Below are 27,876 nucleotides of genomic sequence, written 5' to 3'. Positions count from 1 at the left end.
GCTAAGCTCGAGCATTACACAGACTGAATAGAGAGGAAAATAATCGCCTTACCTTCTCCTGCACACCGAGCGCACTACAGTAACATGACTTCTAGTGCACAGTCTTTCACATCAAACAAACACAGCACACACCAAAGGAAGCAGGGAAGCTCGCTTCTTCAGACTGTTTCTAAAGTTTCTTGTAATCTTCATTGAGTTAACATTCGTCGCGTATACAGAGACAGATCAGTGAATACGCTTACGGATTTTAGCCAATAGGAGTGCAGTGCTAGATTCTGAACACGCCCTCTTCCTCCTCGTTGGCCAATCACCGCGCTGGATGGCGGTTGCTGTCCGCAGTGCTGAAGTTGTAGTTTGGTGGGCGTGTTAAAGACGGAAACCTTTGACCTAAGACTGACCTCATTACCATTATCAAACATCAAGCATTTAATTTTCAAATATATAAAATAACGCATTCGTATTTTAATCACAAGAGATTTCAAACAGGTTAGAGAAAAAGAGAAAAAGTGCACGTAATGTCCAAAAAGGCGAATGTATTTCACATATTTTTTATTAAAAAAAAAAAAAAAAATCTTTAAATTATTAGATAAATTATGAATACTGTTATAAAGTGTGAAGTTTTTCATTACTGTACAATAAATAACTAAATAAATATTTTTTGAGTAGTTTACGTTTTACAAAAACGCTATTTCAAAATTCACTATGTCAAGTTTAATAAAATTATTTTATGAATTTTTTTTATCAATTTCTTGAGTTAAATGTTTCTAAAATAGTGTTCAGTGTTCGTGCATTTGCATTGTTTTACCACTAAGTGGCAGTTTCTATATCAACTCATATCTATAGCTTAATTTCTTAGTTCTATCATACCTATGAATCTACAAATAACATTTCCCCCTAACAGTAAACAGTCTTACTGTAAGTTAACTCATAAAACGCTCAAAAATGCATGAAGGGAGAGAGGATGAGGGTGGAGATTAATGACGGTGAGTGAGGACTGATAATCTCTGCTGTCAGTCAGATCAGAGCACAGACAGCATCACACTCTCCGTCTGTAAAGCTCGTCTTTATACTGACTTCAGAAAGTCTCGAGGCATCGCGTGGAAGATGAAATAACCGTTTCTGAAGATGATGCGCGGATACAGACCGGTGAGGAACTGCGCTTTAGTTAGACTATTCTGTGAATATTATGCATGTGTTTTTTGTTTTTGTTTTTTTTTTCCCACTGGAAAATAATTTGAACCTGTTTTTTTTTTTTTTTTTTTTTTTTTTTTTTTTTTGTATAATTTTTTTAAACATCGTCTCCTCAAATGCTACATTTTCATGAACATGCGATTTAAAAATGTTAAAACAAGCTTTAATTACATTGTTTTTTTTATTTTACTATTGCAAAATGCTGTATTGTGGAGGGGTTAAAAAAAGACACTGACATTTGTTTTAATTTTGTATTTAATTTTTTGTTTATCCTTAGAGAGAGAGAGAGAGAGAGAGAGAGAGAGAGAGAGAGAGAGAGAGAGAGAGAGAGAGAGAGAGAAAGCTGTGATTGAAATATAACTTTCACAAATAACCTCCGCATGCGGTTTTTAATAATTAAACATGTTTTATATTAAAAAAGAAAAGAAAAAATTCGCTACCTATAGGAATCCCAACACAATTAGGGATCAGGAAGTAGTTAATTTACTGCACACGTTTTATAGTGAGATATCAATGGCCAATGATTAATTTAGTGCTTATTCACATGCAGGGCAGTATGATTTATATATGACACTGATATGATGTCTGCAGTGAGACTGAAGCTGCAGTAAAAAAGATGATAGGGGGATAGAGGATCACAATATTGCAATTGCAATATGGCTTTTTTATTCAAACCGTGGATTGGAGGATTACAGTAGCTTTACCCCAGTGCTTCACACACATCTTTAATAATGACTGGTCTGCTGCATTCATATATGCCCATAACTGCTGCATTTGTGGCCTGTTTCTGTGTCTACAAACCTCTCTCTCTCTGTTTGGTCTCCTCAGACTCCCGTCTCCAACTCGACTCTGTCCTTCTGTGGCTCTGATAACTCCTCAGCATATAAGGTTGATAATGGCCTGCTGAATAACGGCTGCTTTCTGGACGCTCTCGGTGTCGTCCCTCATGTCTTCTTGCTGTTTAGCACCTTCCCCATCCTCTTCATCGGTGAGATGCTTTCTCAGATTACACATTTTGCACGTGAGAACCTGAGCTTGGTTTCAGATATGGTCCTCCAAGGCACAAATGAGTATACTGAACATTGTTCAAGTGCATTGAGAAATATCACAGCTTCACTCAACTGTTGTGGTTTTGTGTTGGTGTGGTTGTGTTTGTAGGTTGGGGCAGTCAGAGCTCTAAGGTTCACATTCATCACAGCACATGGCTTCATTTCCCCGGTCATAACTTCCGCTGGCTGCTCACCGTTGTCCTGCTGTTTGTGCTGGTGTGTGAGATCGCTGAGGGAATCGTGTCGGACGGGTAAGAACAACTACTAAACCATGCCCTCGTCCATTTGTGTCTGACAGTTTTGCAGTTATTTAGTCGTGAGGAATAAAATAGTTAGATATTAAATATGCAATTTAAAGTTTAAATCAAGTAGAAGTATTTAAGATTCAAAATTGCTTTTTCACAAATCAAATGTTGGCTTAATTAAAACTTTTAGATTTCTGTTTCTAATAAATGCTGTTCTTTTAAAATTTCTATTCATCTCTGAATCATTAACAATAAAATGTATCACAGTTTCCACACAAATATTGTGCATCACAGCTGTTTTCAACATTGATAATAATCAGAAATGTTTCTTGAGCAGTAAATCATCATATTATAATGATTTCTGAAGATCATGTGACACTGAAGACTGGAGGAATGATGCTGAAAATACAGCGGAGCATCACAGAAATAAATTAGTTTAATATATAATATAAATGCAGCCTTGCAAAAACAAAAAAATATATATATTTTTAGGAATGTATCTCAATTTGCATTGAGATAGTAAAAATGCATGTAGTTTACAGCACAGATCAATAGATAATAACAGGCAGTTCAGCCCGTGACTGATGTTATTTAATGTCTGAATGAAACTCTCCACCAGGTTTAATCAGTCCCGTCATCTCCACCTCTACATGCCGGCAGGACTCGGGATGCTTGCTGCCATCACCTCCATCATCTACTACCATAACATAGAGACCTCCAACTTCCCCAAGCTGCTCATAGGTATAAACAGACCCTGACAGCCTGATTTCACACTGGACTGATGCAGTAAATATGATCCCTGAGATAAACGCTGAATGTAGTGTGCAAACGTCTCGTAATAATGTGCTCATGAATTATTTATCTTCTCACCCAGCATTGCTGATCTATTGGACTTTGGCATTTATCACCAAAACCATCAAGTTTGTGAAGTATGACGATCACGGCATCGGTCTGATGCAGCTGCGTTTCTGCATCACAGGACTGCTGGCGCTTCTGTACGGCCTGCTGCTGGGAGTCGAGGTCAATGTGGTACTGCGGAGGGTAAGCACGGGGTCAGGGGATTATATAGAGCGGGTGTGTTTGTGTAAAATACTGTCACACAGAGAGTGGATTACTGGAGACAGCATTTAAAGGGACAGTTCATTCAAACGTGAAAGTTTGCCATTAATTTACACAGCCCCAGGCCATCCAAGATATATATATATATATATATATATATATATATATATATATATATATATATATATATATATATATATATATATATATATATACACATGTCAAGGAATATATACGGCTCCTGACGATAAACGGAGGTCTTATGAAGTGAAACAATCGGTCTGTGCAAGAAACTGAGCATTGTTTACAAAATTATTACCATTATTTTCACTGGTGACATCAGAAATGTCATGCATAAAATTATTTGATCATTAAATTGCACAATTGCACACAATAAATAAATAAATAAATAATTTTAGCTGTTTCCGTCTTAAACAAAAACATAAAACAAGGTAATAGCGACTGTTTTTCTCGCAATTCTGCCTTTATAACTCACAATTCTGAGAAAACAAAAAAAAAGTCAGAATTGGGAAATAAAAAGTCACTATTATCTTGTTTTATTTTATTTTTTTATTTAGTGGCGGAAATGGCCTTCCATACTTTCAAAGTATCATTTATTAAATTAGTTTCATATTAACTTAATATATTATTTTTTAACAATTATTATCAAACAATTTGTTTAACTTTCTGTTTTCTGCGTAAAAATAATGGATGGCATGAGGACACTGGTACTTTAGGTATGGCATGATCCCCTCTGTGTGTTGCATAATGGTGCTCCGTGTGAGATTAAAACATGAAGAACCTGGCCTGGCTGTAGTTTCCAGCTGAATCCAATGTCACCGCAGCACACAGTGAACTTCTGTTTGTGTCTGACAGCTGTTTGCCAACCGCTGGACGGGGGCAAATCCCTCTCTGTCCGCTGGCTTTGCTAAGCTCTTTATCAGGATGGTTGTGTTCTTCTGAGGAGAACAGAGGCTCAGTCCAGGTCTTAAATTTATGACTGCTTAGAAATGAATGTTCATAACTCATCTCTGGGGATAATCCAGTCTCGTAACCTGTGATTAGGCTTCAGGTAATTAGAAGATGAGTCGGGCTGTTTGGTGGGAAAAACAGCTAAGCTTCATGCTGATAATAAATTTCAACTGGTGTCAAATTATAGTTTGTCAAGAAAATGTTTTTGGACATAAACATAAGTCATTCATGAGTTTGAACAATTTGAAACCAATTATCTAGCCGTGTGCAAAACAAGAGTCGAGACTTACTCAAGTTTGTTTTAGAAAGGTAATAGTTTTACTGAAGTATCCTTTGTGAAAAAGAAGTACAATTTACTTTTAAAAAGGTTTATACTTCAGTCGGAACTGAATGCAGTTTTCTTTAGACACTTAATTTCATGTCCTGTTTTTCGTGCTTTTTTGAAGCTTTGATTGTGTTTACAGTGTGCAATATAACATGTGTTCATGTTTCGCATGTAAACACACAATTCACCTATCTGTATACCACTGTTTTCACTGTCACAAAAACAGGCTAATGACTTCCTTGTGCTATGAAGCCTCTCCTTCAGAAATATGTAACGAGTTCTGATTGGGCGAGCGGTTCCTGAGTTGTGATTGGACAGCAGCTTAGAGCATGCGGCCCTCCTGTAAACGTGATTTGGCTAGAACGCACGTGCTGGAGATGTATTTATAATCACAGGAGCGTTTTTACTGACGAAATGCGCATGAAAACCGCATTCGTTTTTTAGCACAGCCCTAACATCTAGTTAACAAAGCTAAACAGCATTGCCCTTTGTGTAATACGTTACAGAAACTGTTAAACGCACCAACTTAAATAATAAAATACAATTTATGTGGTCCATAAATAACGCCTTCTCCAGACGAACTGCTCCATCTTTCAAGAATAATATTTGTGCGAATCCGGCATTAAACTGATTGAGATTGAGGAAGCTAACCTCAGCAAAATGTGCTGCACATAGTTGGGATTATAATGTGGATTATAATGTTCGGGAACCGAGTTAAACATAAATTGTAACCATTAAGCCCAAACAAAGATGATTGGACGACGAGATAAAAAAAAAACAGCGTTTCAACGACATGGAGACAAACACAAACAGCTCTTCCTTCTTCTCCGTCGGAGCGCAACAAGGCCACGCCCCCTGTTTGTGTATTCATGTGGGCTGTGGTTAGTCAAAAAAACTGTTTTAGTGACGTCATTACTGCAGGAACTAGAGGGGTGTAGTCCAAACTGGCCGTTCGATGTAGGATAATTCTGTTAAATCAAATATCTTGCTTGGCATTGAACTTTGAGCAATAGAATTTTTAAGATATTATTTATACTCTAACAACAACATTACACACTAACTAAAGTTTAAAACATGGAATCATGAAGAAGGGGACCTTTAAAGGAATATGTATTATATTTTAAATTCATATTAAATGTAATTAGTTAAACTTAAGAGTGCTAGATAAATAGAACTTCACTACATCTTTATATGTAATTTCATAATTTAGTAATGGTTTAAGAACGTCATGAAGGTGTCTCTCTATAAATGTATTTAAGATGCCTTTTATTTATTTATTATTATTGTAATATTACATCTTCATATACAGTTATATATATATATATATATATATATTAAGTTTTGAAGTTCAGTGCATTTCAATAACTTTAACCATTCTTCTTTTCATAAAGATTACTAAAAAAAAGGGGAAATTATTTAAAAAATCCTATGAAATTTGACATTATAGCTCTATTTTATTCATATTTGGTGATTGTTGTTTTGTTTTTTGTTTTTGTTTTTTTACAATAATTATTGCTACAAATGTATTTATTTTTTATATATTGTAAAGCATGTTAATTTTTGTTAAATACTTTTATGTTCTTTTACAAATGTGGTTTTAACTCCACACTGAATGTCTTTTCGATCCAATGCTCTTGTAACAGATAAACACAAAATGTTGATTTGTGAGACTGATGTGCACTACACGGTCTGATATAATGGGAAACTCCTGTTATTATAGAGAAGACAATCTTGAGTGTTCTTCACAAAACCTAGATCCACTGAGCACATTTAGGATGAATTAGAACGGCAAATTTGACCTTGAGCATCAGTGTCCTCTCTTGTTGTAATTTCAGTAAATCCCTGCTTCCCTGGGATGCTTGACTGATGATTGTGTCGTCTCTTGGGTTTCAGCGCTACATGTGGTTTCCGTGTCCCACAGAGGTCAAGCCTCCGGATGACCTCCAGGACCTGGGCGTTCGTTTCCTTCAGCCGTTCGTGAATCTGCTGTCTAAGAGCACATACTGGTGGATGAACACCTTCATCACCTCCGCACACAAGCGGCCCATCGACCTGAAGACCATCGGCAAGCTGCCCATTTCCATGAGAGCTCTGACCAACTTCCAGCGGCTCCGCAAGGCCTTCGACGCTCAAGCAGTACAGTAACCTTCTTCTCTGCGCTAAAGATATCTGTATCACATTATGAGGATTTCCCCGGTCTAAAGTCTCACTTTATTGTATTGAGTGTCAGAGACATTTAGAATTATATTTGGATAATAATATAATATAATATTATATAATATATATATAGTATATATATATATATATATATATATATATATATATATATATATATATATATATATATATATATATATATATTTTTATTATTATTATTATTATTATTATTATTATTATTATTTTTATTTTATTTTTTGATGATGCAAATCACAAAGTGCCTTTTTAAAAACTTACCTGAAAATCAAAGAGTGAAAATAGACAAAATCACTCAGAGTTTTGTGCAAATTGTTCATAAAAGGCCAGCGATATGTAATCTGGATTCCAGGAAGAACTGCATGTAAGCAGATATTACATAATTTTAACCGGTTGGATCCTTTTCTCTGCCAAATCCTGAGTTTTCAAGCATCTGTGTGTGTTTTTGGCTGATCCGTCCTGTTTTGTGTTGACGTCCACTTGTATAACCAGACTGCTTATGTCCTTAATACAGCAGAATCATTTTTATCCCCTTTGTCCTGAAAAATAGAAGGGACTTCAGAAACACTTCAGATTAAAGTCCTTATGTAAGATACGGTAAAAAAATAAAATCTGTTTGGGTGTGGAATTTACATAATCAGTACACCTGTTACTAACCTGCCAGTTTAGAGATGCTTCAAGTATAGAGACTGACTCTCACGGTTTTTACGCTGAGCTCTGTGTTCTCCGCGCAGGAGAAGGGTCCGGTCCCTCTGAAGGGTTCGAGGTGGATCTGGCTCGCTCTGCGTCAGGCGTTCGGCCGGCCGCTGGTCCTCAGCATCACCTTCCGCTTCATAGCTGACCTGCTGGGCTTCGCCGGGCCGCTCTGCATCTCAGGGATTGTTCATCACATCAGCAGTGACAATCACAGCGCTCTGCCTCCGGTACCACTGCAAATAATACAGCATACACAGCAGCTATTGGCACAGTTAAGATGCACTTAAACGATTAGTTCACCCAAAAATGAAAATTCTGTCATTAATCCCTTACCCTCATGTCGTTCCAAACCTTTAAGACCTTCATTCATCTTCGGAAACACAAATTAAGTTATTCCTAATGAATTCCGAGAGCTCTCTGACCCTCCCATAGAGGGTGAGTAATTAACTAATTAATCTCCATCCCTTCAAACTGTCATTGCATTACATAATGAAATATGCAATTGCGTAAATGCATTATTATTGCAACAGCTGGTAATGTGACATCTGTATCATTGCATTATGTAAAAATTATTCTCAGATTCCACTCTGAATGTGTAATAGATATATATATACTGTATATATTCATGTTCCTGAACACCGAGTGCAGACAAAGACTTAAGGGAATTGCTTTGGGTTTCTGTTTCTTAATGGAGAGTCAGGTCACCAAAATTATTTATGGCATTTTTATGCATAATATTTTGAAACATTCACAATATTTACTTCTTAAAAAAAAAGTTGCTCTGGTTAAGATTGATCATGTATTATTTTACAAACACAAGGGGATGATACAGTGTTTATCTCTGATCGATCTGAACACACCTGAGAGCACAGAGACTGCTGGGATATATCTCACACATCTTATTAGTTGTTATTAGATGATTGTGTGCTCTGAGCTATAATAAATATGGGTGTTTTCTGTCTTTCTTTCTTTCTTTGTTCAATTGAATTACAGAGTAAGTTATAAAAATAAATACAAATCAGTGCAATGAATGAAAAAGCTAATTAAGTCTGTTTCTGTCATAAGATAAAAAATAAAAAAAAGTAAGAATCGTGAGATTATATACTTGCAATTGTAAGATAAAAATTCACAATTATTTTTATTTATTTTTTTGGCGTAAATGTAGACTTAGGAAGAAAAACTCTGAATTGTGATTGAGAAACATGGAATCGTGAGTTACAAAGTTGCAATTAACATTTGTTTTATTATGATGGTGAAAACGGGCTTCCATAGAAATGTGACCTGGATGTGTTCCCACTGCTGGAGATTTTAGACGCTTGCCTCTGTTTGTAGGTCAAGCTTCTCGGAGTGCACTTCATCTCGTCAGAAGCGTTCCTAGCGAACGCATATGTTCTGGCCGTGCTGCTGTTTCTGGCTCTTCTGCTGCAGAGAACCTTCCTTCAGGCGTCTTATTACGTGGCCATCGAGACCGGCATCAAACTCAGAGCAGCACTTCAGGTCAGATTCACTGTCTGTGTGTTCAGTCGTCAAACTGGTTTACTAATGACTTGATTAGACATTTGTCTTTTTTTCTTTACCCCATTCAGACTAAGATCTACAATAAAATCATGCGTCTGTGCACATCTAACATGTCTATGGGTGACATGACCACAGCTCAGATCTGCAGTCTCGTGGCCCGAGACACAAACCACCTCATGTGGTTCTTCTTTCTCTGTCCCAACCTGTGTGCCATGCCAGTTCAGGTTAAGATCAACTATTGCATTATGTAAATTATACCACGGGTTCCCAAACTCACACCAAACACATTAGATGTAAGAGAAGAATGGTAAATGCATTGTAAGTTGTGTTGTGCTGTTGTGCTGTGCAGATTGTGATGGGCGTTCTGCTGCTGTATTCTCTGCTGGGGGTCAGCGCTCTCATCGGTGCCACCGTCATCCTGATTCTGGCTCCTCTGCAGTATTTCGTGGCCACTCGACTCTCACGAGCGCAGAAGAGCACGCTGGTGAGACATTCACTGATACTGAGGACTGGGGTTATGAACTGAGCTAGAATAACCCCTACACGTACAAATCATTATATACACTTACACTTTAAAAGAGACAGAGATGTAGATTTTTGTGAAAGATGTTTTGAAAAAAAGCTGTAAAGTGAGGATGCACGTTAATCAATAAAATCTATTTATGGCATTATTTTTGACAGCATCCTCACTTTACATCATTTTTACACAAGTGTCTAAAGCTGTGCACAGTGTACTGTAGCTTTGCAGGTTTCTTGAAGTGTCTTGGAGACACAGTTCGTCTGGATTGAGTCTGTCTCAGTTTGTTCTGTGTCTTCTTGTTATTCCAGACAGACTGATGATGATCACATCACATCTCTGTGTGGAGCACTCGATTATTACGATTAGTGGCATAAATAATGTTTGGAAATGTAAACTGATATTTACTACTGACACACTACAGCAAAAGATAGAAATAACGGACTTAAAACCATTTTTTTGTCTGTGAAAATACTAGTATCCTAAGACTTTTGCACAGTATGTATATATATATGAGCATTGTTACATAGCTGGAAACTTTGTCTAGTGCTCTTATTCATGTTTTTAGCATGATTTGTTCAAATACTGAATGACTTAGCATAGACTTCTTCATGGCTAGTGTTTGTGATGTCAGTTTCATTTCATTCTGTAACTTGTACAGATCGATGCACTAGTGCTGCTGTTGATAATGTTTCTGACTGATACTATCATGATATCTGTTGCCTTTCCCTTACCGCATGTGATATTCTGTCAGCAATAACCTGTCAGCAATGCAGTGTTACCAGATATTACAATAAAAAGCAAAAAAAAATAATAATAATAAAATAAACCAAAATTGTTTTGCTAATAAGATAAAGATATCGCTGACCCCAAACTGAAACTTCCTACTTTATTAACTTTCTAAAGTGTTAAATTAAGTGTAAAAGACAAGTTCAAAAATGATTATAATAGCTGGATCTGCATCTGCATCTCACAGCGATCGCTTTCATTCAACAGATGCTAAACATTCTTGCAATCTGTCTGAACTGAATTATACATATCATGCACACATCCATATGAGGATCAAATTAGTCATTCGGAGAACAACATTTCTCATTACTGGCTATGTGCCTGCACTGCCACTAAACTGTAAATAGCTTCAATAGAATAGAAATAAACCTTCTGTGTTCTGTTGGGAGTCTTGTTTCTAACCCTGCCTATAATGAGATGAATCAGTCACCTCGATGTCATTATAATATCAGTCAGAGTGTGTACGCGTGATGTGGTGTGTTTCAGGAGTACACCAGCGAGAGACTGAAGAAAACCAACGAGCTGCTGCGGGGAATCAAGCTGCTGAAGCTGTACGCGTGGGAGCACATCTTCAGGTCCAGCGTGGAGGAGACGCGCAGACAGGAGCTGAGGAACCTGCGCACGTTTGCCCTCTACACGTCCCTCTCCAGTGAGCCGCACACACAACTACAATCAACAACACAATTTAAATATAAAATACACACATCACAAGATTGGAGAAAATAATAATAATAATAATTTGGATTTTTACCTACACAAGAACATGTAACAATTAAATTGAATTGTTTAAATTATTTTATATATACAGTAAGTGTAATGTAGTGTAGTGTATATATTTAGTTTATGAAGTGTATATATACATTGGGCATAGTGCTTTTCAGGAAATGTTTGTCACAAAGCAGCTTCACAAAAAATAAAAAAATAGAATAAATAAATATACAGAAGACGTTAGAAATTCAATTACCTAAATATTTTTATATCTAAAATTATATATTTACATTTGGATTATTGCATATGTTGTAAAATATTCAGAAATATACATCAGAAAATTACAAAAGTTTCACAGCTTGTTGTTTCACAGCACATCTTGTTTTAAAGCAGCTGCTAGTTACAATTAAATAATTTCATGCATGAAAGTGTACACATATAAACACATTTAAATTATGAGATAATGAATGCTTGTATTTCTTTTATTATGTGTCCTCAGTCTTCATGAATGCTGCCATCCCGATCGCTGCTGTTCTCACAGTGAGTCACACTCTTGTTTAATGCTCCCTGCTCTGTGTGTCAGTGTGAGAGCTCTGTGTGTGTTCTGCTGGCAGATCTTTGCCGTTCACGTGCACGTGCACAGCGCTACAGACTTCGATCTGTCTCCCGCTGTGGCGTTCGGCTCGCTGTCGCTCTTCCACATCCTGGTCACGCCTCTCTTCCTGCTCTCCAGCGTCCTGCACTCCACCGTCAAAGCTCTCGTCAGGTGACCCACATCCCTACGCTTGAGCAACTAGGGATGGGTGATATGGCCAAAAAAAATTAATCAAATTTTTTTTAGAACATATATAGATTTTTTCTATTGCAGCATCTCATGAATGAAACAGCATTATAAAAATGCAGAATCAGTTATCATTGTCATATTGTCAACGTGTCTAATTCTATATTTCTATAAAAAATTGAGATGCATTCAAATGAATCAATAAAGGTTAGAATAAAACGCCCAGCCCTATGAGGAACTACTGCTTCAAGCCTCATCGTTTCACACATTTGACCTCAGAAAAGCCTGATTTGTTGCCTGTTCTCAGTGTGCAGAAGCTGAGTGAGTTTCTTGGCAGTACTGAGATCGAGATCGATCAGGATCCTGCCGGTCAAACTGCAGCAACAGAACACAACAGCAACATTAAGTCTGTGGTGAGTCCAGCTCCATGTCCTTCCCTGCCGCGTGTGAACTGATTCCTTACACAGAAAACAACAGAATAGACTCTAAACAAGGACACGGTGAACTATACCTCTACGCTAGAGGAAGATCGAGGATTGCTCTTTAAGCATTGTTTCAAAAGCATCTACACTCAACTCTAGGGCTGCATGATGAATTAAAATAAAACCACAATCTCTGTGATTATTTTTCATCAATTAAATAAATATATTTTAAGGCAGGCAGAAATTATGACAGGCATAAATATATGATAGTATTACAAATTTTATTTTACATTTTTCCGAAACATTTTGTGTGTGCATGCGTGTATTTTTATATTACAGTCACAATATTTCTTATCTTGTTTTATATATTTTTGTCAATTATTATTATTATTATTATTATTATTATTATTATTATTATTATTATTATTATTATTATTATTAATAAATTATAATAATAATAATAATTACAACAACAACAACAAACTATTTTAGTATATATATATATATATATATATATATATATATATATATATATATATATATATATATATATATATATATATATATATATATATATATATATATAGGCCAAAGTTTTAAACCCTACATGATTTTATTTATTTATTTATTTATTGCTATATTTATCAGAGAAATCCAAATTTGATTTATTTCCCTAGAAGGTACAGACCTATAAACACTTTACTAACATGAGTTAGTAAGTCATATTTAAAAAATTAACATCTTTTTCATATTTCCTTTTTTTAGTCAGTAATTTGCTTTTATTGATAGTAATACAATTATTATCATTATTATTATTATTATTATTATTATTATTATTATTATTATTATATCTTTTTTTATAAATAAGTCCTGCATTGCATGAATGATTAGTTGAGGTTCTCTGCTCTCAGTATGCATTACAGCTCCAGGCCAAACTGGTGAATCGTAAGAATAAAGCCAAGCAGGACGTGAACAGGAACTTTGAGCAGCAGGACCAGGAGCTGACGGCGTCAGCCAATCAGGACGAGGACACGTGCATAAAGGTTCTATTCATATGATGCATGCTTTACTGAATACTGGATGTTTTAAATACTGAATGTCTAGAACATTTATAGATTTTTTTTTTTTTTATAATCAAAATACTTAGTATTGTTTTCTTTTTTTTTTCTAGATTGTGAACGGCTACTTCACATGGACAGAGGGCTGCCCGACTCTCATCAATATCGACATTAAGGTTCCTTTCGGTGAGGTTTTATCTCACAGTTGCTGCAAATGTTAGAGAAGCTCTGAGTGTATTTCCTCTGACTCCGTGTGATCTCTCAGGTCAGCTGACGATGATCGTAGGCCAGGTGGGATGTGGGAAGTCCTCTCTTCTGCTGGCAGCACTGGGAGAGATGCAGAAGATTTCAGGAAACATCACATGGAACAGGTAAAGATCAGCATAATGCCACGTCATACCATAAGATTATTAGAAGTCATCATGTCAAAGGGCATCACTACAACATAATGAAAGGCCTTCTTTCAGCGCGTTTATTTCATGCTAATTTTTGTTAACCACAATTATTATTATTATTATTATTATTATTATTATTATTATTATTATTATTATCATCATTTTATAAAAATCATGCTAAAATTAACTATACATAAAACCAAAATAAATATATGTTTGAAAATTAGGCAACAAATACTAAAGCAAATAAGTTTGTTGAAGCACTTTCATTACAAACAAACAAACAAACAAACATAAATTAAATAAATAAATAAATAAATAAATAAAGGAAAAGTACATAAATAACAACTAATAAATAAATAAAAGCTAAAACTGAAATAAAAATAAATAAAACCTAAATATGAAAAACTAATGACAAAATCACATTACGAAATTAACAAAATACTGCACTAGAATTAAAATTAAAATACAAATAAGAAAAACTGTAATAAATCAATTAAAATATTTATAAAATGTAAATATTAATATTAAAATAACTATAACTCTGGCTGGAACACTGTATTGACCAATCAGCATCTATGAATTGTATAATATCTTTTTAATTCACTTAATCATTTTCCATTACATTTTTGTTTGTTTTTTAAATACGGGATTGGATTGTAATCAGATAATCTCATATTTACACTGCTTCATTTTCTCACAGTTTACCCAAGAGTGATTCTGAAGAAAATCTGAGGTACTGCAAACACACACACACACACACACACACACACACATATATAACCTTTCTGTATTCATTAAAATCCTTTATCTTGTTTTGTCTTCCAGAGCCCAGTATCTGAGTGGAAGACAGTCGCTCAAGTAATGATTTGATCACTCAGTTAATACTTGATCAGCTGCACAGTCTCCTCACTGCTTGTGTTTTCAGGACGAGAGGTTCGGTGGCGTACGCTTCCCAGAGACCCTGGCTCTTAAACGCTACGGTGGAGGAGAACATCTTGTTCGACATGGCCCCCAACGAGAAGAGGTAAAGTGTGTGGTTCCCTGACGTGATCCGTCGCTGTCCTGATTCCTGCGTGTTCAGTCGTGTGAGAGATGCGTGCGGATGACACGCTCCTCACACAAACACAATCGTCCTGCTGCTGTCCCAGAGGCCAGAGGAAAGTGCTTTTATCAGCCTCACAAAGAGCCGAGCGGGAGAAACCAGAGGCTTCTCAATGGGATTCCCAGTCCACGGCTCGTCCGTGAGGCTCTGCTGTTATGTAACAGGAGCTGTGCTGCAGTAACGGTCTTTTAATGCTGGCCGTCACATGAAACATGCTGCTTTATTCAGTGTTGTTTAAAGTTCCCTTTCAGTCGGTCTCATGAGAGCACTATTATCTTCAAGTGTGAACTAAACGAGACAATGCATATTGGTGTGCAACATTGTGCTTAAAAACACTTCTACTATTCACTCTATTTTTTCCCTCAGATATAAGGAGGTGATTGAGGTCTGTCAGCTGCAGCCCGATCTGGACACGCTGCCGCACGGAGACCAGACGGTGATCGGAGAGAGGGTATGTCACGTGAGTTATCTTTCTTACAGCACAAACGGAGCCGAGAGCATGTTCTGCGTGTCTGTGAGCGTCTCAGTCTGTGTGCTGCAGGGCATCATTCTGTCCGGCGGCCAGCGGCAGCGGATCAGCGTGGCTCGAGCTCTTTATCAGCAGACTAATGTGGTTTTCCTGGTGAGTTCAGGCTAACGATGAGCATCATCAGCAGCTGTGTTGGTATAACCTGAGAAATCCTTCATCTGTGCTTTCAGGACGACCCGTTTTCAGCTCTGGACATACACCTCAGCGATCACCTCATGCATGAAGGGATCCTCAAGTTCCTCCGGCAGGAGAAGAGGACCGTCGTGTTGGTCACTCACAAACTGCAGTATTTACCTCATGCAGACTGGGTACGAGCTTTTAACTGTGCAGTCATTTCACCAGTCGGCCTGCATGGGTCAAACTGTTGAACATGGGAAGAGAAATGCTTTACATACATTCACATTAATGCATTATCTATATCAGTCTTGTAAGATGTGCTTTCATTATATGGGTCCTGTAGATTATAGCCATGCGGGATGGGACGGTGCAGACACAAGGGACCTTAAAGGACATCCAGTGTGCCGAACCTGAACTGTTTGAGCAGTGGAGAGCCCTGATGAACAGACAGGACAAAGTAATAAATAAATAAATAAATAAATAACTGAATAAAAATAAAGTGTATTTGAATTAATGTTCTTCTAAAATAGAATAATTGAAAAAAATAAATATTAAATAAACATTTAATTTGATTTATTTGTTTATAAAAATGATTATTTGATAGATGTTCTTTTATAATAAATAAATAAATAAATAAATGTATTAAAGATATGTATGTATTTATAAAACATATTTCCTTGATATGATGACATTATTAATTAATTAATCAATTAATTAATTAACATATACAGTATATAAATATATATATATATTATATATATTATATAATATTATATTATATAATAAAATTAGATATTTGATATTGCGTTGTTCTCAAATAAATAAATAAATATTTTTAATGAACCATTTATTTATATTTTTATTTAATATGATGATCTTCTAAAATAAATGTATCATTAAATATTTTTGTAATTATTTATTTACAAAAATGCTTTGATTGTTCTTCTAAAATAAACAAATAGATATATTTTTATTCATTTATTTATATATGAGCATATGTCTTTGCTATGAAAAAATGATTGTTTGATAGATGATTGTTTGATAAATAAATAAATAAATGTATTAAAGATATGTATGTATTTATCAAACATATTTCCTTGATATGATGACCTTATTAAATAAATTAACATATATATATATATATATATATATATATATATATATATATATATATATATATATATATATATATATATATATATATATATATATATGTTAATTTATTTATTAAGGTCAAGGTATATATATATATATATATATATATATATATATATATATATATATATATATATATATATATATATGTTAATTTATTTATTAAGGTCAAGGTATATATATATATATAATTACAATTACATTTTTTTTTATAAAAATACTTATTTGATATTGTATTCTTCTCAAATAAATAAATAATAAATATTTGTTTAATGAGTGATTTATTTATATTTTTCTTTGATATGATGATCTTCTAAAAATAATGTATTATTAAATATTTTTGTAATTATTTATTTATAGAAATGCTTTGATATGTTCTTCTAAAATAAACTAATACATATATTTGTATTAATTTATTCATAAGCATATGTCTTTGCTATGATGTTCTTCTAAAATAAAAATAATAAAAAAATCTCTCTCTCTCTCTCTCTCTATCTATCTATCTATCTATCTATCTATCTATCTATCTATCTATCTATCTATCTATCTATCTATCTATCTATCTATATATATATATATATATATATATATATATATATATATATATATATATATATATATATATATATATACATAATTTCTTAGGGCTATGTTTGACTAATGCAGTATCACAATATCTCCACAGGAGAACACCACAGAACTGAAGAGGAAGAGTTTCAGGCGGCCCATGTACTCTACAGATACTCTGGCCACCGAGGACGAGGATGAAGGTACAACATCTCCTTCATCCAACCATGAAACTCAGTGTCAGTGCTTGCATATCTAAATTTCTAATAGAAATGTTAGCCATACAGGATTATGCTGTGTAACAGCTGACAGGTGGTTGTGCTGTGACAGTCGTATCTGTGATGCTGTGCTGCAGTGTGACTCTGATGTTCTTGTCTTCTCATCTATGATGGCTTCCCGTGTGTGGACTTAATCCAGCTGCAGATCTCACTGTTAGTGAAGTCAAAGGTCTGGACTCAACGGCATGAATACTCTGATGAATAGCATGCAGCCTGAGGATGTTTGAAACACAGTGAAGCCATTATAGTAGCTAGTCTTATGTAACACATACACAACAAAACAGCGCACAAAACCTTCGCTACGCTCCTGTGAGCTAGAGTTATCACATTCCTGCACATGATAATGCGCTCCGCTTGAGTCTCAGACGCATGACATGCATGAAGCGTTCAGAGAAACTGATGCACCTTCTCCTTTCTCTTCCAGACCCCATGCATGAGTGCACGGGAATTAATAAACCACTGCAAATATTCAGCATGTTTGTTTTTCACACACTCTGAACGACTCAAACAACAGAATGCATTTCCAAATGACACACTTCTCTTTCATGTAATTCATTTCGGTTGATCTGAGTGCACTAAGTGGAATGAACGAGCTGAACTCTGCTTAACCTCCTCCAGAACGAGATTGGATGGTGTTTGGTTGTGTTTGCAGACAGTACCACCAGCACCGATGAGGACAGCCTCAGGGCGGAGCTGCGTCACAGGACCACTATCCCCTGGAGCTCGTTCGCCACGTACCTGCGCTCCGCAGGTCTGCTGCTGCTGCCACTGCTCGTCCTCTCGCAGCTCACCAAACACACGCTGATGGTCGCCATCGACTTCTGGCTCGCACACTGGACGTCCCGCGTCATCGCAGCGCAGATCGGGAGCGCCGAGAGGAACTGCACCAGCACAAAGGTCAGGACACTGAAACAGCAACTTGGACAAATTTGAAAAAATGAATTGAATTATTTTCAAATTAAGTGCTGTTGTGTGAATCCATAGAGACTGTATCACACATGCTTGAGCAAAAACACACATGCATAGTCTCTCACACACACACACGCGCACACACACACACACACACACACACACACACACAAGTGCACTGCTTTAATCTCGAGGGTTTGATCTCAGCTGTTGGAGTCTCAGTCTCAATCCCAGCAGACCGTCTGTACACTACACACACAAGTCTTTAGTCTCAGCTGAATGAAAGAGTGAAAGAGGTGAAAGAGTCTTCTTGTTTTCAGAAAATCAGTTTCATAATAGGTGAGTTACAAGGAAAAAATGGCAATATCATTTTAATTTCAAACAAATGTACTGTAGTACCGTTCAAAACTTTGGAAAAACAAACAGAAAATCTTACAGCCCCAAAGAAATACATACTTTTATTTAGTAAGAACACATTCAATTGCTCAAAAATGACAGTAAAGAGCAGAGCTGTCATCAGGAATCACCCTTATCAGATGAAAGGATAATACAACAAAGATATCGCTTTTCTCAGCTGACATTGTAACTAATATTTTATTGTGAATACGAGACAAATAATGAATGCTGTATCAGATGCAGGTAATCACACTTGCTCAGTTCATCTCTCTCTCATAAATATCTATTACACATAATACACTGCTTTTACTGCAGTAATACAATAAGCTTTTAATGAAGCAATTCCATGTTCCTTCGTTACTAGTTTTAATGTGAAGTTATGGAATCAGTCAGCTGCTAAACTGTCAAACTGAGATTTGAATCCCTGGAGGAAGGAAGTAGTTCTGTGCAAAAGAAAGCGTTTAAAGTTTTAAGATGTTATTGTTTTATGTATTTACAGACTGTATATTTGTCATTAGTTTGAGTGGAGCTGAGTGTTGTTGTTTTGTGCTTCTGTCTCAGGACTGTGAGTTCAGTCACTCGTCGTACCTGCAGGTTTTCTGCGGCCTGTGCGCTCTGGGAATCGTCCTGTGTCTCATCACGTCTCTGGCGGTGGAGTGGACGGGTTTGCGTGTTTCCCGAGAGCTTCACTGCAGCCTCCTGCGCACCATCGTCCTCGCACCCATGAGGTCTGTGTGAGTTCATCAGCTCGTGATCATCCTCTGAAACCACACACGTATACTGCAAAAAAAAATATGCTGGGGTACAAAAACCATAAATAGGTTCTCTTTGGATGCAAGATTTTAAAATTCATCAAAAAACTAATTACTCCAAGGCAATCGAAATTGAGGTGAAATTTTGTTAAAAGCTTTTATTCACATGGCTTTACATTAAAGGCAACACATCAGTGCAATTATGCATCACGGCTAACAAGCCTTCATCGGGATGTCAAACTACAAACACGCTCAGAGTCCATTTAATAAATTTGTCACATGACATAAGCTGTTTCCCTCCAAAGTTACGAATACTTGTTACTTGTGCGCAAAACTGGAATATTGCATAAAACATTTGTGAATTAAGCAAAGTTGAAGAGAACAAAATCGTCAATACTAAATTACTTGAACTAAATATCATGAAGAATGTAATTTGCTGCAGTTTAGTAGAAGGCACTGTATACAAATTTTTTGTTTTTATACATTACATGAATTTTATACATTACATGAATTTCGAGCTTCAGAGCATGCAAACTTAAAGCGGTCATGTTGTCTTATTTTCGGAGCCTGCCGTTGAGGAATGCAGTTCTGGGTTTTAAAGTAGTTATAAAGCAAATTGAGACTTTGCGCAAGAATTTTATAATGACAAAACTAGCATTTCAGATGCTGTGCAATTAGATCAGTCTGTTAGTTGATCCAGTTTTATGCTGTCTCATTGCAAAGTCAGTTTTTGATGCACAAAAAAGCAATTGATTTGGTAAAAGTGTTTCCATCATAGTTTATGCGCATGTTTTCTTACTGGATATGAAAATTGAGTGCATAACTTTTTTTTTTGTTTGTTTGTTTTTTATGCACATTTTTTTTTATTTATATGCATCTTGCCATTTCCATCCAGTGCTTTTTTATGCAATATCCCAAAATGGACATAAAAAAAGTGTATGGAAACATAAATATAGTCATATGATTGTGTCCATGCATCACACAGATAATTTTTCTCGTAAATGTAATTGTTCCCAAAAAATTCTAATTATTCATATTAATTAATCTGTAAAGTAATTATCTGTGCGATGCTTTGACACCTAATCAGGTGACTATGTCATGTGACGAATTGATTTTTTAAATGGTGCACCTGTTGTTTTTTGTTTTTAATGTAAAGCATGTAAATAAAAGCTTTTTTCACAACAAATTTTGAGTGCCTTGGAGTGATTCTTTTTTTTTCTTTTTCTTTTTTACGCATATACTGATCTGTTTGTCCCACCAGGTTATTTGAGACAACTCCCCTGGGGAACATCCTAAACCGATTCTCAGCGGACACCAACACAATCGATCAGGTACTGGAGGATAAAGAGATTTTACATGTGTTTGTAGCCTGGATGGGTTTGGTCAGTGTTGGACTGTGATGGGCAGATGTGTGTCTGTGTGATTGCAGCACATCCCTGTGACTTTGGAGTGTCTGAGCCGCTCGACTCTGCTGTGTGTGTCCGCGGTGGGCGTCATCTCTTACGTCACGCCGCTCTTCCTCATCGCTCTGCTGCCGCTGGCCGTCGCCTGCTACTTCATTCAGAAGTACTTCAGGGTGGCGTCCAGGTTAGTCACAGAGTATTCAAATAAAAAAAATCAATATATAAACAATGTCTGTGACAGATAAAGTTTACTACTGATGTCTGTAAAAATTATAGCAGCTTACCTGAAAAACTTTCTTCATTTTTTTTAGGTCGTAATATTTTGTATTATTTCTTAAATATTAAATATTTTGATATTTGTTACATTTATATTATTTATTGATTTTTTTATTTACATTTGAAATATAATATTTCTTCTTATTGTTGTATTAATTTCAATTAGATTTATCATATTTCCTACATTTTAAACGTTTTAGTGATATAAAATACATTTTTATAATTTAATTTAATGTTGTTGATGTAATTATTTCTCAAGACTTGTTTAAATGACACAACATTTGTTATTGAAGATTTATATATCATATTTAATATTTTTTTTTAAATTTAATTAATTAAAATTCAATTCTATTCTATTATATTCTATTCTATTGTTTTATGTTGTATATTTCCTATTATTTCCCAAAAAGTAAAATTTTTGTAAAACTTTATTTTTATTTTTTATATTATATGTTCTAGTAACTTATTATTTTAATGGTGCATTTCTTAACATTATTTATTTTGCATTATGAATGGTCTGTTTTCTCTGTGTCTGTGTGTAGAGATCTGCAGCAGCTGGAGGACAGCACTGAGATGCCGCTCCTTTCCCATTACTCACAGACCATAGAGGGCCTCACCACCATCAGAGCGTTCAGGTAACGCACACACACACACGCACAAGTGCACAAGCGCACAAGCACGCACACACACACACTAATGTTCAGTCAGTTATTGATTTGACACACCATACCGACTAACTTGACTGTGTTTTGTCTCAGACACGAGCAAAGGTTTAAGAAGAAACTGCTGGAACACACAGATGCGAATAACATCTCCTCCCTTTTCCTGATGGCAGCCAATCGCTGGCTGGAGGTTCGCATGGTAATGAAAACTATCATAGCATATCTAGCACAGATTTAAATTACATATACATTCAAACCAAAAAGTATTCATACACCAAATATAATATATATATATATATATATATATATATATATATATATATATATATATTTAGATTGGATTACAAATAAAACTGATAAAAATTTGGGACCAATTATACAGATATTTTGACCTGGCCATGTTTTGCTGAAGGGTTTTTCTTTAATTGCTAACTCAACCTTTTTACACTATATACTGAAGAAAATGAAGCACTGCTTGGTAATTGGTTGACCTAAATTGGTCTTATCTAATTGTGTAAAAAAAAAAAACAGATTTGACCAGTTTAGACTTTGTACCTACAAGGAGAATTTCAATTTGATCACTATTTTTTTTTTTTAATGAAATTAAATGAAAAACTATTTTTTATTTCAGCTAACAGCTTAACAGAGAAGAAGGACATACCGAATTAGGGATAGAAGACATAAAGAGCTGGGTATCGTGGGCATAGCAATGGAAATAAATTCCAAACTTCTTAAAAATTTGACAGTAAATGCCAGTAAATAGATGATGAATAGAAGAGGCCCCAAGACTGAGCCTTGGGGAACACCATCAGTAACATGCGATAGCTCAGACCTGAAGTTTTTAAGTTTTACTTACTGAGTGTGACCAGCAAGATATAATCTAAGCCAAGACAGATAGGTGTCCATAAATCCCAGGGAGACATTGTTAACAAATGCATATTATTTTTGTATTGGCTGTGTGCAGGAGTACATCGGGGCGTTTGTGGTGTTGATCGCGGCAGTGACGTCTATAAGCAATGCTTTATGCAGTCAGCTCTCAGCAGGACTGGTGGGTCTGGGACTCACTTACGCTCTCATGGTAAACTACAGAAACAAGCCTGCGGCTCATCAGTCTTTTCTAGCGAGTGTTCCTCACTAACCGTCTTCGTTCTGCCTCCGTGAAGGTGTCCAACTATCTGAACTGGATTGTGCGTAATCTGGCAGACATGGAGGTGCAGCTGGGCTGCGTGAAGAGAGTCAGCGGTCTGATCCACACACAGCCGGAGAGCTACGACGGACTCATGAGTGAGACACTGACACAATGCTGGGAAATAAGAGGGAACAGTCCTAAAAACATCAGAATAAGAAGAGGGAATTAAAATAAATAATAACAATAAAAATTATCTATTTGAACGTATGGATCAAATATTCATTTCAGATCATAAGATTTTTTTTTTTTTTTTATGCAATACATTTTGCTAATATATACACAGTACAGACCAAAAGTTTGGACACACCTTCTCATTCAAAGAGTTTTCTTTATTTTCATGACTATGAAAATTGTAGATTCACACTGAAGGCATCAAAACTATGATGAGCTTCAAGAGGTAGTCACCTGAAATGGTCTTCCAGCAGTCTTGAAGGAGTTCCCCGAGATTACTAAAATAACTGAACTATTCCACAACATTCTAATTTACTGAGATGCACCTGTGTCTGTATTTATGTATATATGTATATACGTACATACACACACACATTTAATATAGTTAAAATATTTATACATTAATTAATATAAAATAGTTGTTTATTAGTATATTAGTTATTATTAATTATTATTATTATTATTATTATTATTATTATTATTATTATGTTGTTGTTGTTGTTGTTGTTTTCATCATTGTTATTTCCATTTCTGCGTCATATTTAATCCAAAATTGGGGAACATAAAAAAAAAAAAAAAAGTTAACTAAATATTGATTTCAGATTAATTTTGTCATCATTTTTATTCTTAAATTATTATTATTATTTTAAATAATAACAATTTCTATATTTCAAAAAATATCTGAATCAATATAAATTAGTGGTCTGTATTCTGGGTATATACATTAGAAGTTCATTTTCATAAAAAAAAAAAAAGCTAAATAATAATAACATTTTAGAAAATAATAATAATAGTAATAATAAAACTAATATTAATTTAAATTATTTTATCCAAATTCAAGTAAATATATAAATATGCTACGCTTATAAAATACATATTATTATTTAAATTATATCATTTCTAACAATCTGAATGCACATTATATATTATGATTCACAAAAGAATAATGCAGTGTTTTGTTCACCACTTTTGAAAGTTCTTTAGAAAGTGTCCTCAGCAGATGTGATGTGATGGTGATGGTGATATGATTGTGATGTGATGGTGATATGATTGTGATGTGATTGTGATGTGATGGTGATGTGATGGTGATGTGATGGTGATGTGATGGTGATGATGATGGTGATGTGATGGTGAGGTGATGGTGAGGTGATGTGATGGTGATGTGATGGTGATGATGATGGTGATGTGATGGTGAGGTGATGGTGATGTGATGGTGATGATGATGGTGATGTGATGGTGAGGTGATGGTGAGGTGATGTGATGGTGATGTGATGGTGATGATGATGGTGAGGTGATGGTGAGGTGATGGTGATGTGATGGTGATGATGATGGTGATGTGATGGTGAGGTGATGGTGAGGTGATGTGATGGTGATGTGATGGTGATGATGATGGTGATGTGATGGTGAGGTGATGGTGAGGTGATGGTGATGTGATGTGATTGCAGCTCCTGCTCAGGTTCCTGCCGGATGGCCAAAGTACGGAGAGATCCAGATCAAGAACCTGAGCGTTCGCTACGACAGCAGCCTGAAGCCCGTCCTGAGACACGTCAGCGCTCACATCCGACCGGGACAGAAGGTCAGTCTGACGCTCTACACAAACACACTCAGCTTTCTCTGGAAGAGCAGATGACATGTGAAGACGGAGTGTTTTATGGCTAGGTGGGAATCTGTGGACGGACGGGGAGTGGGAAATCCTCCTTTTCTCTGGCTCTCTTCAGAATGCTGGACACCATCGAGGGTAACACGTGCTTCGTCATGATCAAACTCCTCATGCTCTGACCTCTTCTGGGTCTTTGTGACTCCATGGATGTGTTTCGTTCTGAAACAGGGCAAATAGCCATTGATGGGATTGATATCGCCAAGCTTCCTCTGCAGACTCTACGATCAAAGTTTTCCATCATCCTGCAGGATCCCATTTTATTCAGTGGAACGATTCGGTGAGGCTGTACATGTTTCTCCATCCTTTTATACTGTATTTTCAATCAGGTTGACTGTGCAAAGACACACAAATCATGCAGTGCGGTCGGCTCTAGTCTTCACTTGTGTTTCTCAGGTTTAATCTGGATCCGGAGAGAAAGGCCACTGATCAGATGCTTTGGGAGGCTCTTGAGATTGCCCAGCTCATGCCAGTTGTAAAAGCTCTACCTGGAGGACTAGGTGAGATCAATGAGTTCAGTGTGTAATATGCGACCCTGGAGCACAGAAGCAGTCAGAAGTAGCACTGCTATATCTGAAGCAATAGCCACCAATACATTGTAAAGGTCAAAATTACAATAATTTTACAAATTGTCCGCTCCACAGATGCAATGGTGACCGAGGGAGGAGAGAACTTCAGTCAGGGTCAGCGGCAGCTCTTCTGTCTCGCTCGAGCCTTCGTGAGGAAGAGCAGCATCCTCATCATGGATGAAGCTACAGCGTCCATCGACATGGCCACAGTGAGAGCAAGATTCAGCTTATTCAGCCATTTGTTTCTCTAAAGTTTGGTTAACCACCGTCTCTGTTCCTGTAGGAGAGTATTCTGCAGAAAGTAGTCATGACGGCGTTTGCAGACCGAACAGTGGTTACGATAGCAGTGAGTCCCTGCACCATACACAACTACACAGCAGGGGTCTTCAGCTCTGGCCCTCGAGGTCCACTTCGCTGCAGACTCGATCAAACTCACCTGCGAGGAAGACCCGGATGAGCTGCTTCAGGTGTGTTTGATTAGGACTGGAGCTGAACTCTGCAGGACGGTGAACCTTGAGGACCAGAGCTGAAGACCCCGCTATTAAGCATTTACAGAACTAAACCGAAAGACTGTCATCTACTCATCCCAATCCACAAAAGCCTTTCATCAAGCAACATTCACGCTAATATGCTGGATTATATGTGATAAGTTTATTTCTGACACTGTATTCAAAAATGCAAATTGTATGCAAATTTTATTTCTCACAATTTATATATAAAACGATTACTTTTTTTCTTGCAATTCTGAGGAAAAAAGTCAGAAGTTGAATGGTAATTGGTATTTTATATCTCTAAGCTGACTTATTTTCCCTCAATTCTGATGTCTCACAATTCTCAATTGTTCCTCTACGGTAGTAAGTTTATATCTCATAATTCTGACTTTTTCCCACACATTTTGAGTTTGTATCTCACAATTTTAACCTTTTTCTCACAATTGTATTTTCTCGATTAGTTTATATCATAATTCTAATTGTATCTCACAATTATTCATCCACATAATTCTGGCATATTTTTCTTCAAATTAAATTTATATATCATAATTGTCTTTTCTCACTATTCTGAGATCAAAAGTTTAAAGGTTAGTCTTTTTTTTTTTTTTTCTCAATTCTGCCTTGTTTCCCAGAATTTGGAGATAAAAAAGCCACAATGCCAGATCTTTGTTTTACTCAAAGTGTAAAGGGCTAGGCTCGCTGTGATGTGATGGCTGGTGTGTTTTGTGTCGGACAGCATCGTGTTCACACCATCCTGGGCTCAGACGTGGTGATCGTGATGAAACACGGCGCTATCTTAGAGTACGATGAACCAGACGTCTTGCTGGAGCAGAAGGACAGCGTTTTCTCTGCATTTGTGCGAGCCGACAAATAAAGACGGCTGGAGGCATAATCATGCAAAACTCAGATGTGTATGGCTGCATATGCTTTGTGTAATATTTGTACAATTCATATCCTGTAAACTAATAAAATGGTGAATTTATTCATTGTGACACCACAGCGGTGTTTGACTCTCTACTGCCACCTATCATCACGATTTAGCACGATCGACTGAGTTTCATGCAAATTGCACTGATAGTGTGTTTAGAAAGTGGTTTACACATTAATTCATACTTATCTTAAATAATAATGTCCAACAACATCAACATGGGCGTCACTTCTCAGGATTTTTCCATCATCAAATCTTATATACAAAAGATGGAGATATAAAACAATTGATTTAAAGATGTCGATTAGAAAAGTATAGAAAATATTTCACATAAAAAGCAAAATATGCACTCAAATAAATAGTTTGAGCTCATAGGGAGAATGAACTGAGCTTCATGTGATTGGGCGGAGCCCCTTTGGGATGATTTGCCCATTTATGTTCTCTGATTGGTGGAGATTTCTTAGCAGAATCATGGGTAATGTAGTCTGTAATGTAGTCTGTTGTAATATTACAATTATTTAAACCTAATGCTTTAACAAAAGCACACCTTGTAGCTCACAGTAGTTCTGTCTTTACAGATATTTAAGATAACATCATTCAAAATAACTTCCTCTGTGGAGAAAATAAAAAGAACTTTACTTCTGTAACCTGATTGGCTGACATGTGTATTGTGGGCGGGGTTAGCATGACAACTCAAACCACTTATAACACCTTCAAATAATTATTAAAAATACATGAAATAGCAATATTTCTGACTTGACACTTCTTGATTTCACGGATGAAAAAGAGGGAAAAAAAAGACAC

The 27,876-nt window shown here is 36.0% G+C and overlaps 1 protein-coding gene across 1 annotated transcript; it reads left to right on the top strand.

The window, feature by feature from the left end:
* Positions 1-977: 977 nt before the first annotated feature.
* LOC113118620 (ATP-binding cassette sub-family C member 8-like) lies at positions 978-27,753 on the top strand. The gene is made up of 40 exons (XM_026287927.1): positions 978-1,146; positions 2,020-2,179; positions 2,350-2,491; positions 3,105-3,226; positions 3,360-3,526; positions 6,735-6,977; positions 7,769-7,957; positions 9,063-9,227; positions 9,317-9,472; positions 9,598-9,732; positions 11,041-11,203; positions 11,762-11,802; positions 11,877-12,028; positions 12,351-12,456; positions 13,377-13,508; positions 13,637-13,709; positions 13,789-13,894; positions 14,622-14,654; positions 14,747-14,779; positions 14,847-14,945; positions 15,390-15,474; positions 15,565-15,645; positions 15,723-15,860; positions 16,013-16,126; positions 17,510-17,594; positions 18,322-18,566; positions 19,536-19,702; positions 20,988-21,057; positions 21,156-21,313; positions 21,948-22,040; positions 22,164-22,266; positions 23,032-23,145; positions 23,231-23,351; positions 24,873-25,003; positions 25,087-25,165; positions 25,256-25,364; positions 25,481-25,584; positions 25,729-25,862; positions 25,937-25,999; positions 26,881-27,753. Exons 1-40 carry the CDS (start codon positions 1,126-1,128, stop codon positions 27,016-27,018), a joined length of 4,770 nt encoding a protein of 1,589 aa, XP_026143712.1. The 5' UTR covers positions 978-1,125; the 3' UTR covers positions 27,019-27,753.
* The last annotated feature ends 123 nt before the right edge of the window (positions 27,754-27,876 follow it).

This window comes from Carassius auratus, chromosome 18 (assembly GCF_003368295.1).
Source record: "Carassius auratus strain Wakin chromosome 18, ASM336829v1, whole genome shotgun sequence".
Taxonomy (NCBI): Eukaryota; Metazoa; Chordata; class Actinopteri; order Cypriniformes; family Cyprinidae; genus Carassius; species Carassius auratus.
This window is presented reverse-complemented; position numbering and strand designations above follow the sequence as displayed.

Excerpts from the sequence above, each read along its gene's own strand:
- LOC113118620 (XM_026287927.1), top strand. The coding sequence starts at position 1,126 with ATGATGCGCGGATACAGACCG. Across the intron at positions 9,228-9,316 it reads AACTCAGAGCAGCACTTCAG|ACTAAGATCTACAATAAAAT; the intron begins GTCAGATTCACT and ends TACCCCATTCAG. Across the intron at positions 12,457-13,376 it reads ACAGCAACATTAAGTCTGTG|TATGCATTACAGCTCCAGGC; the intron begins GTGAGTCCAGCT and ends CTCTGCTCTCAG.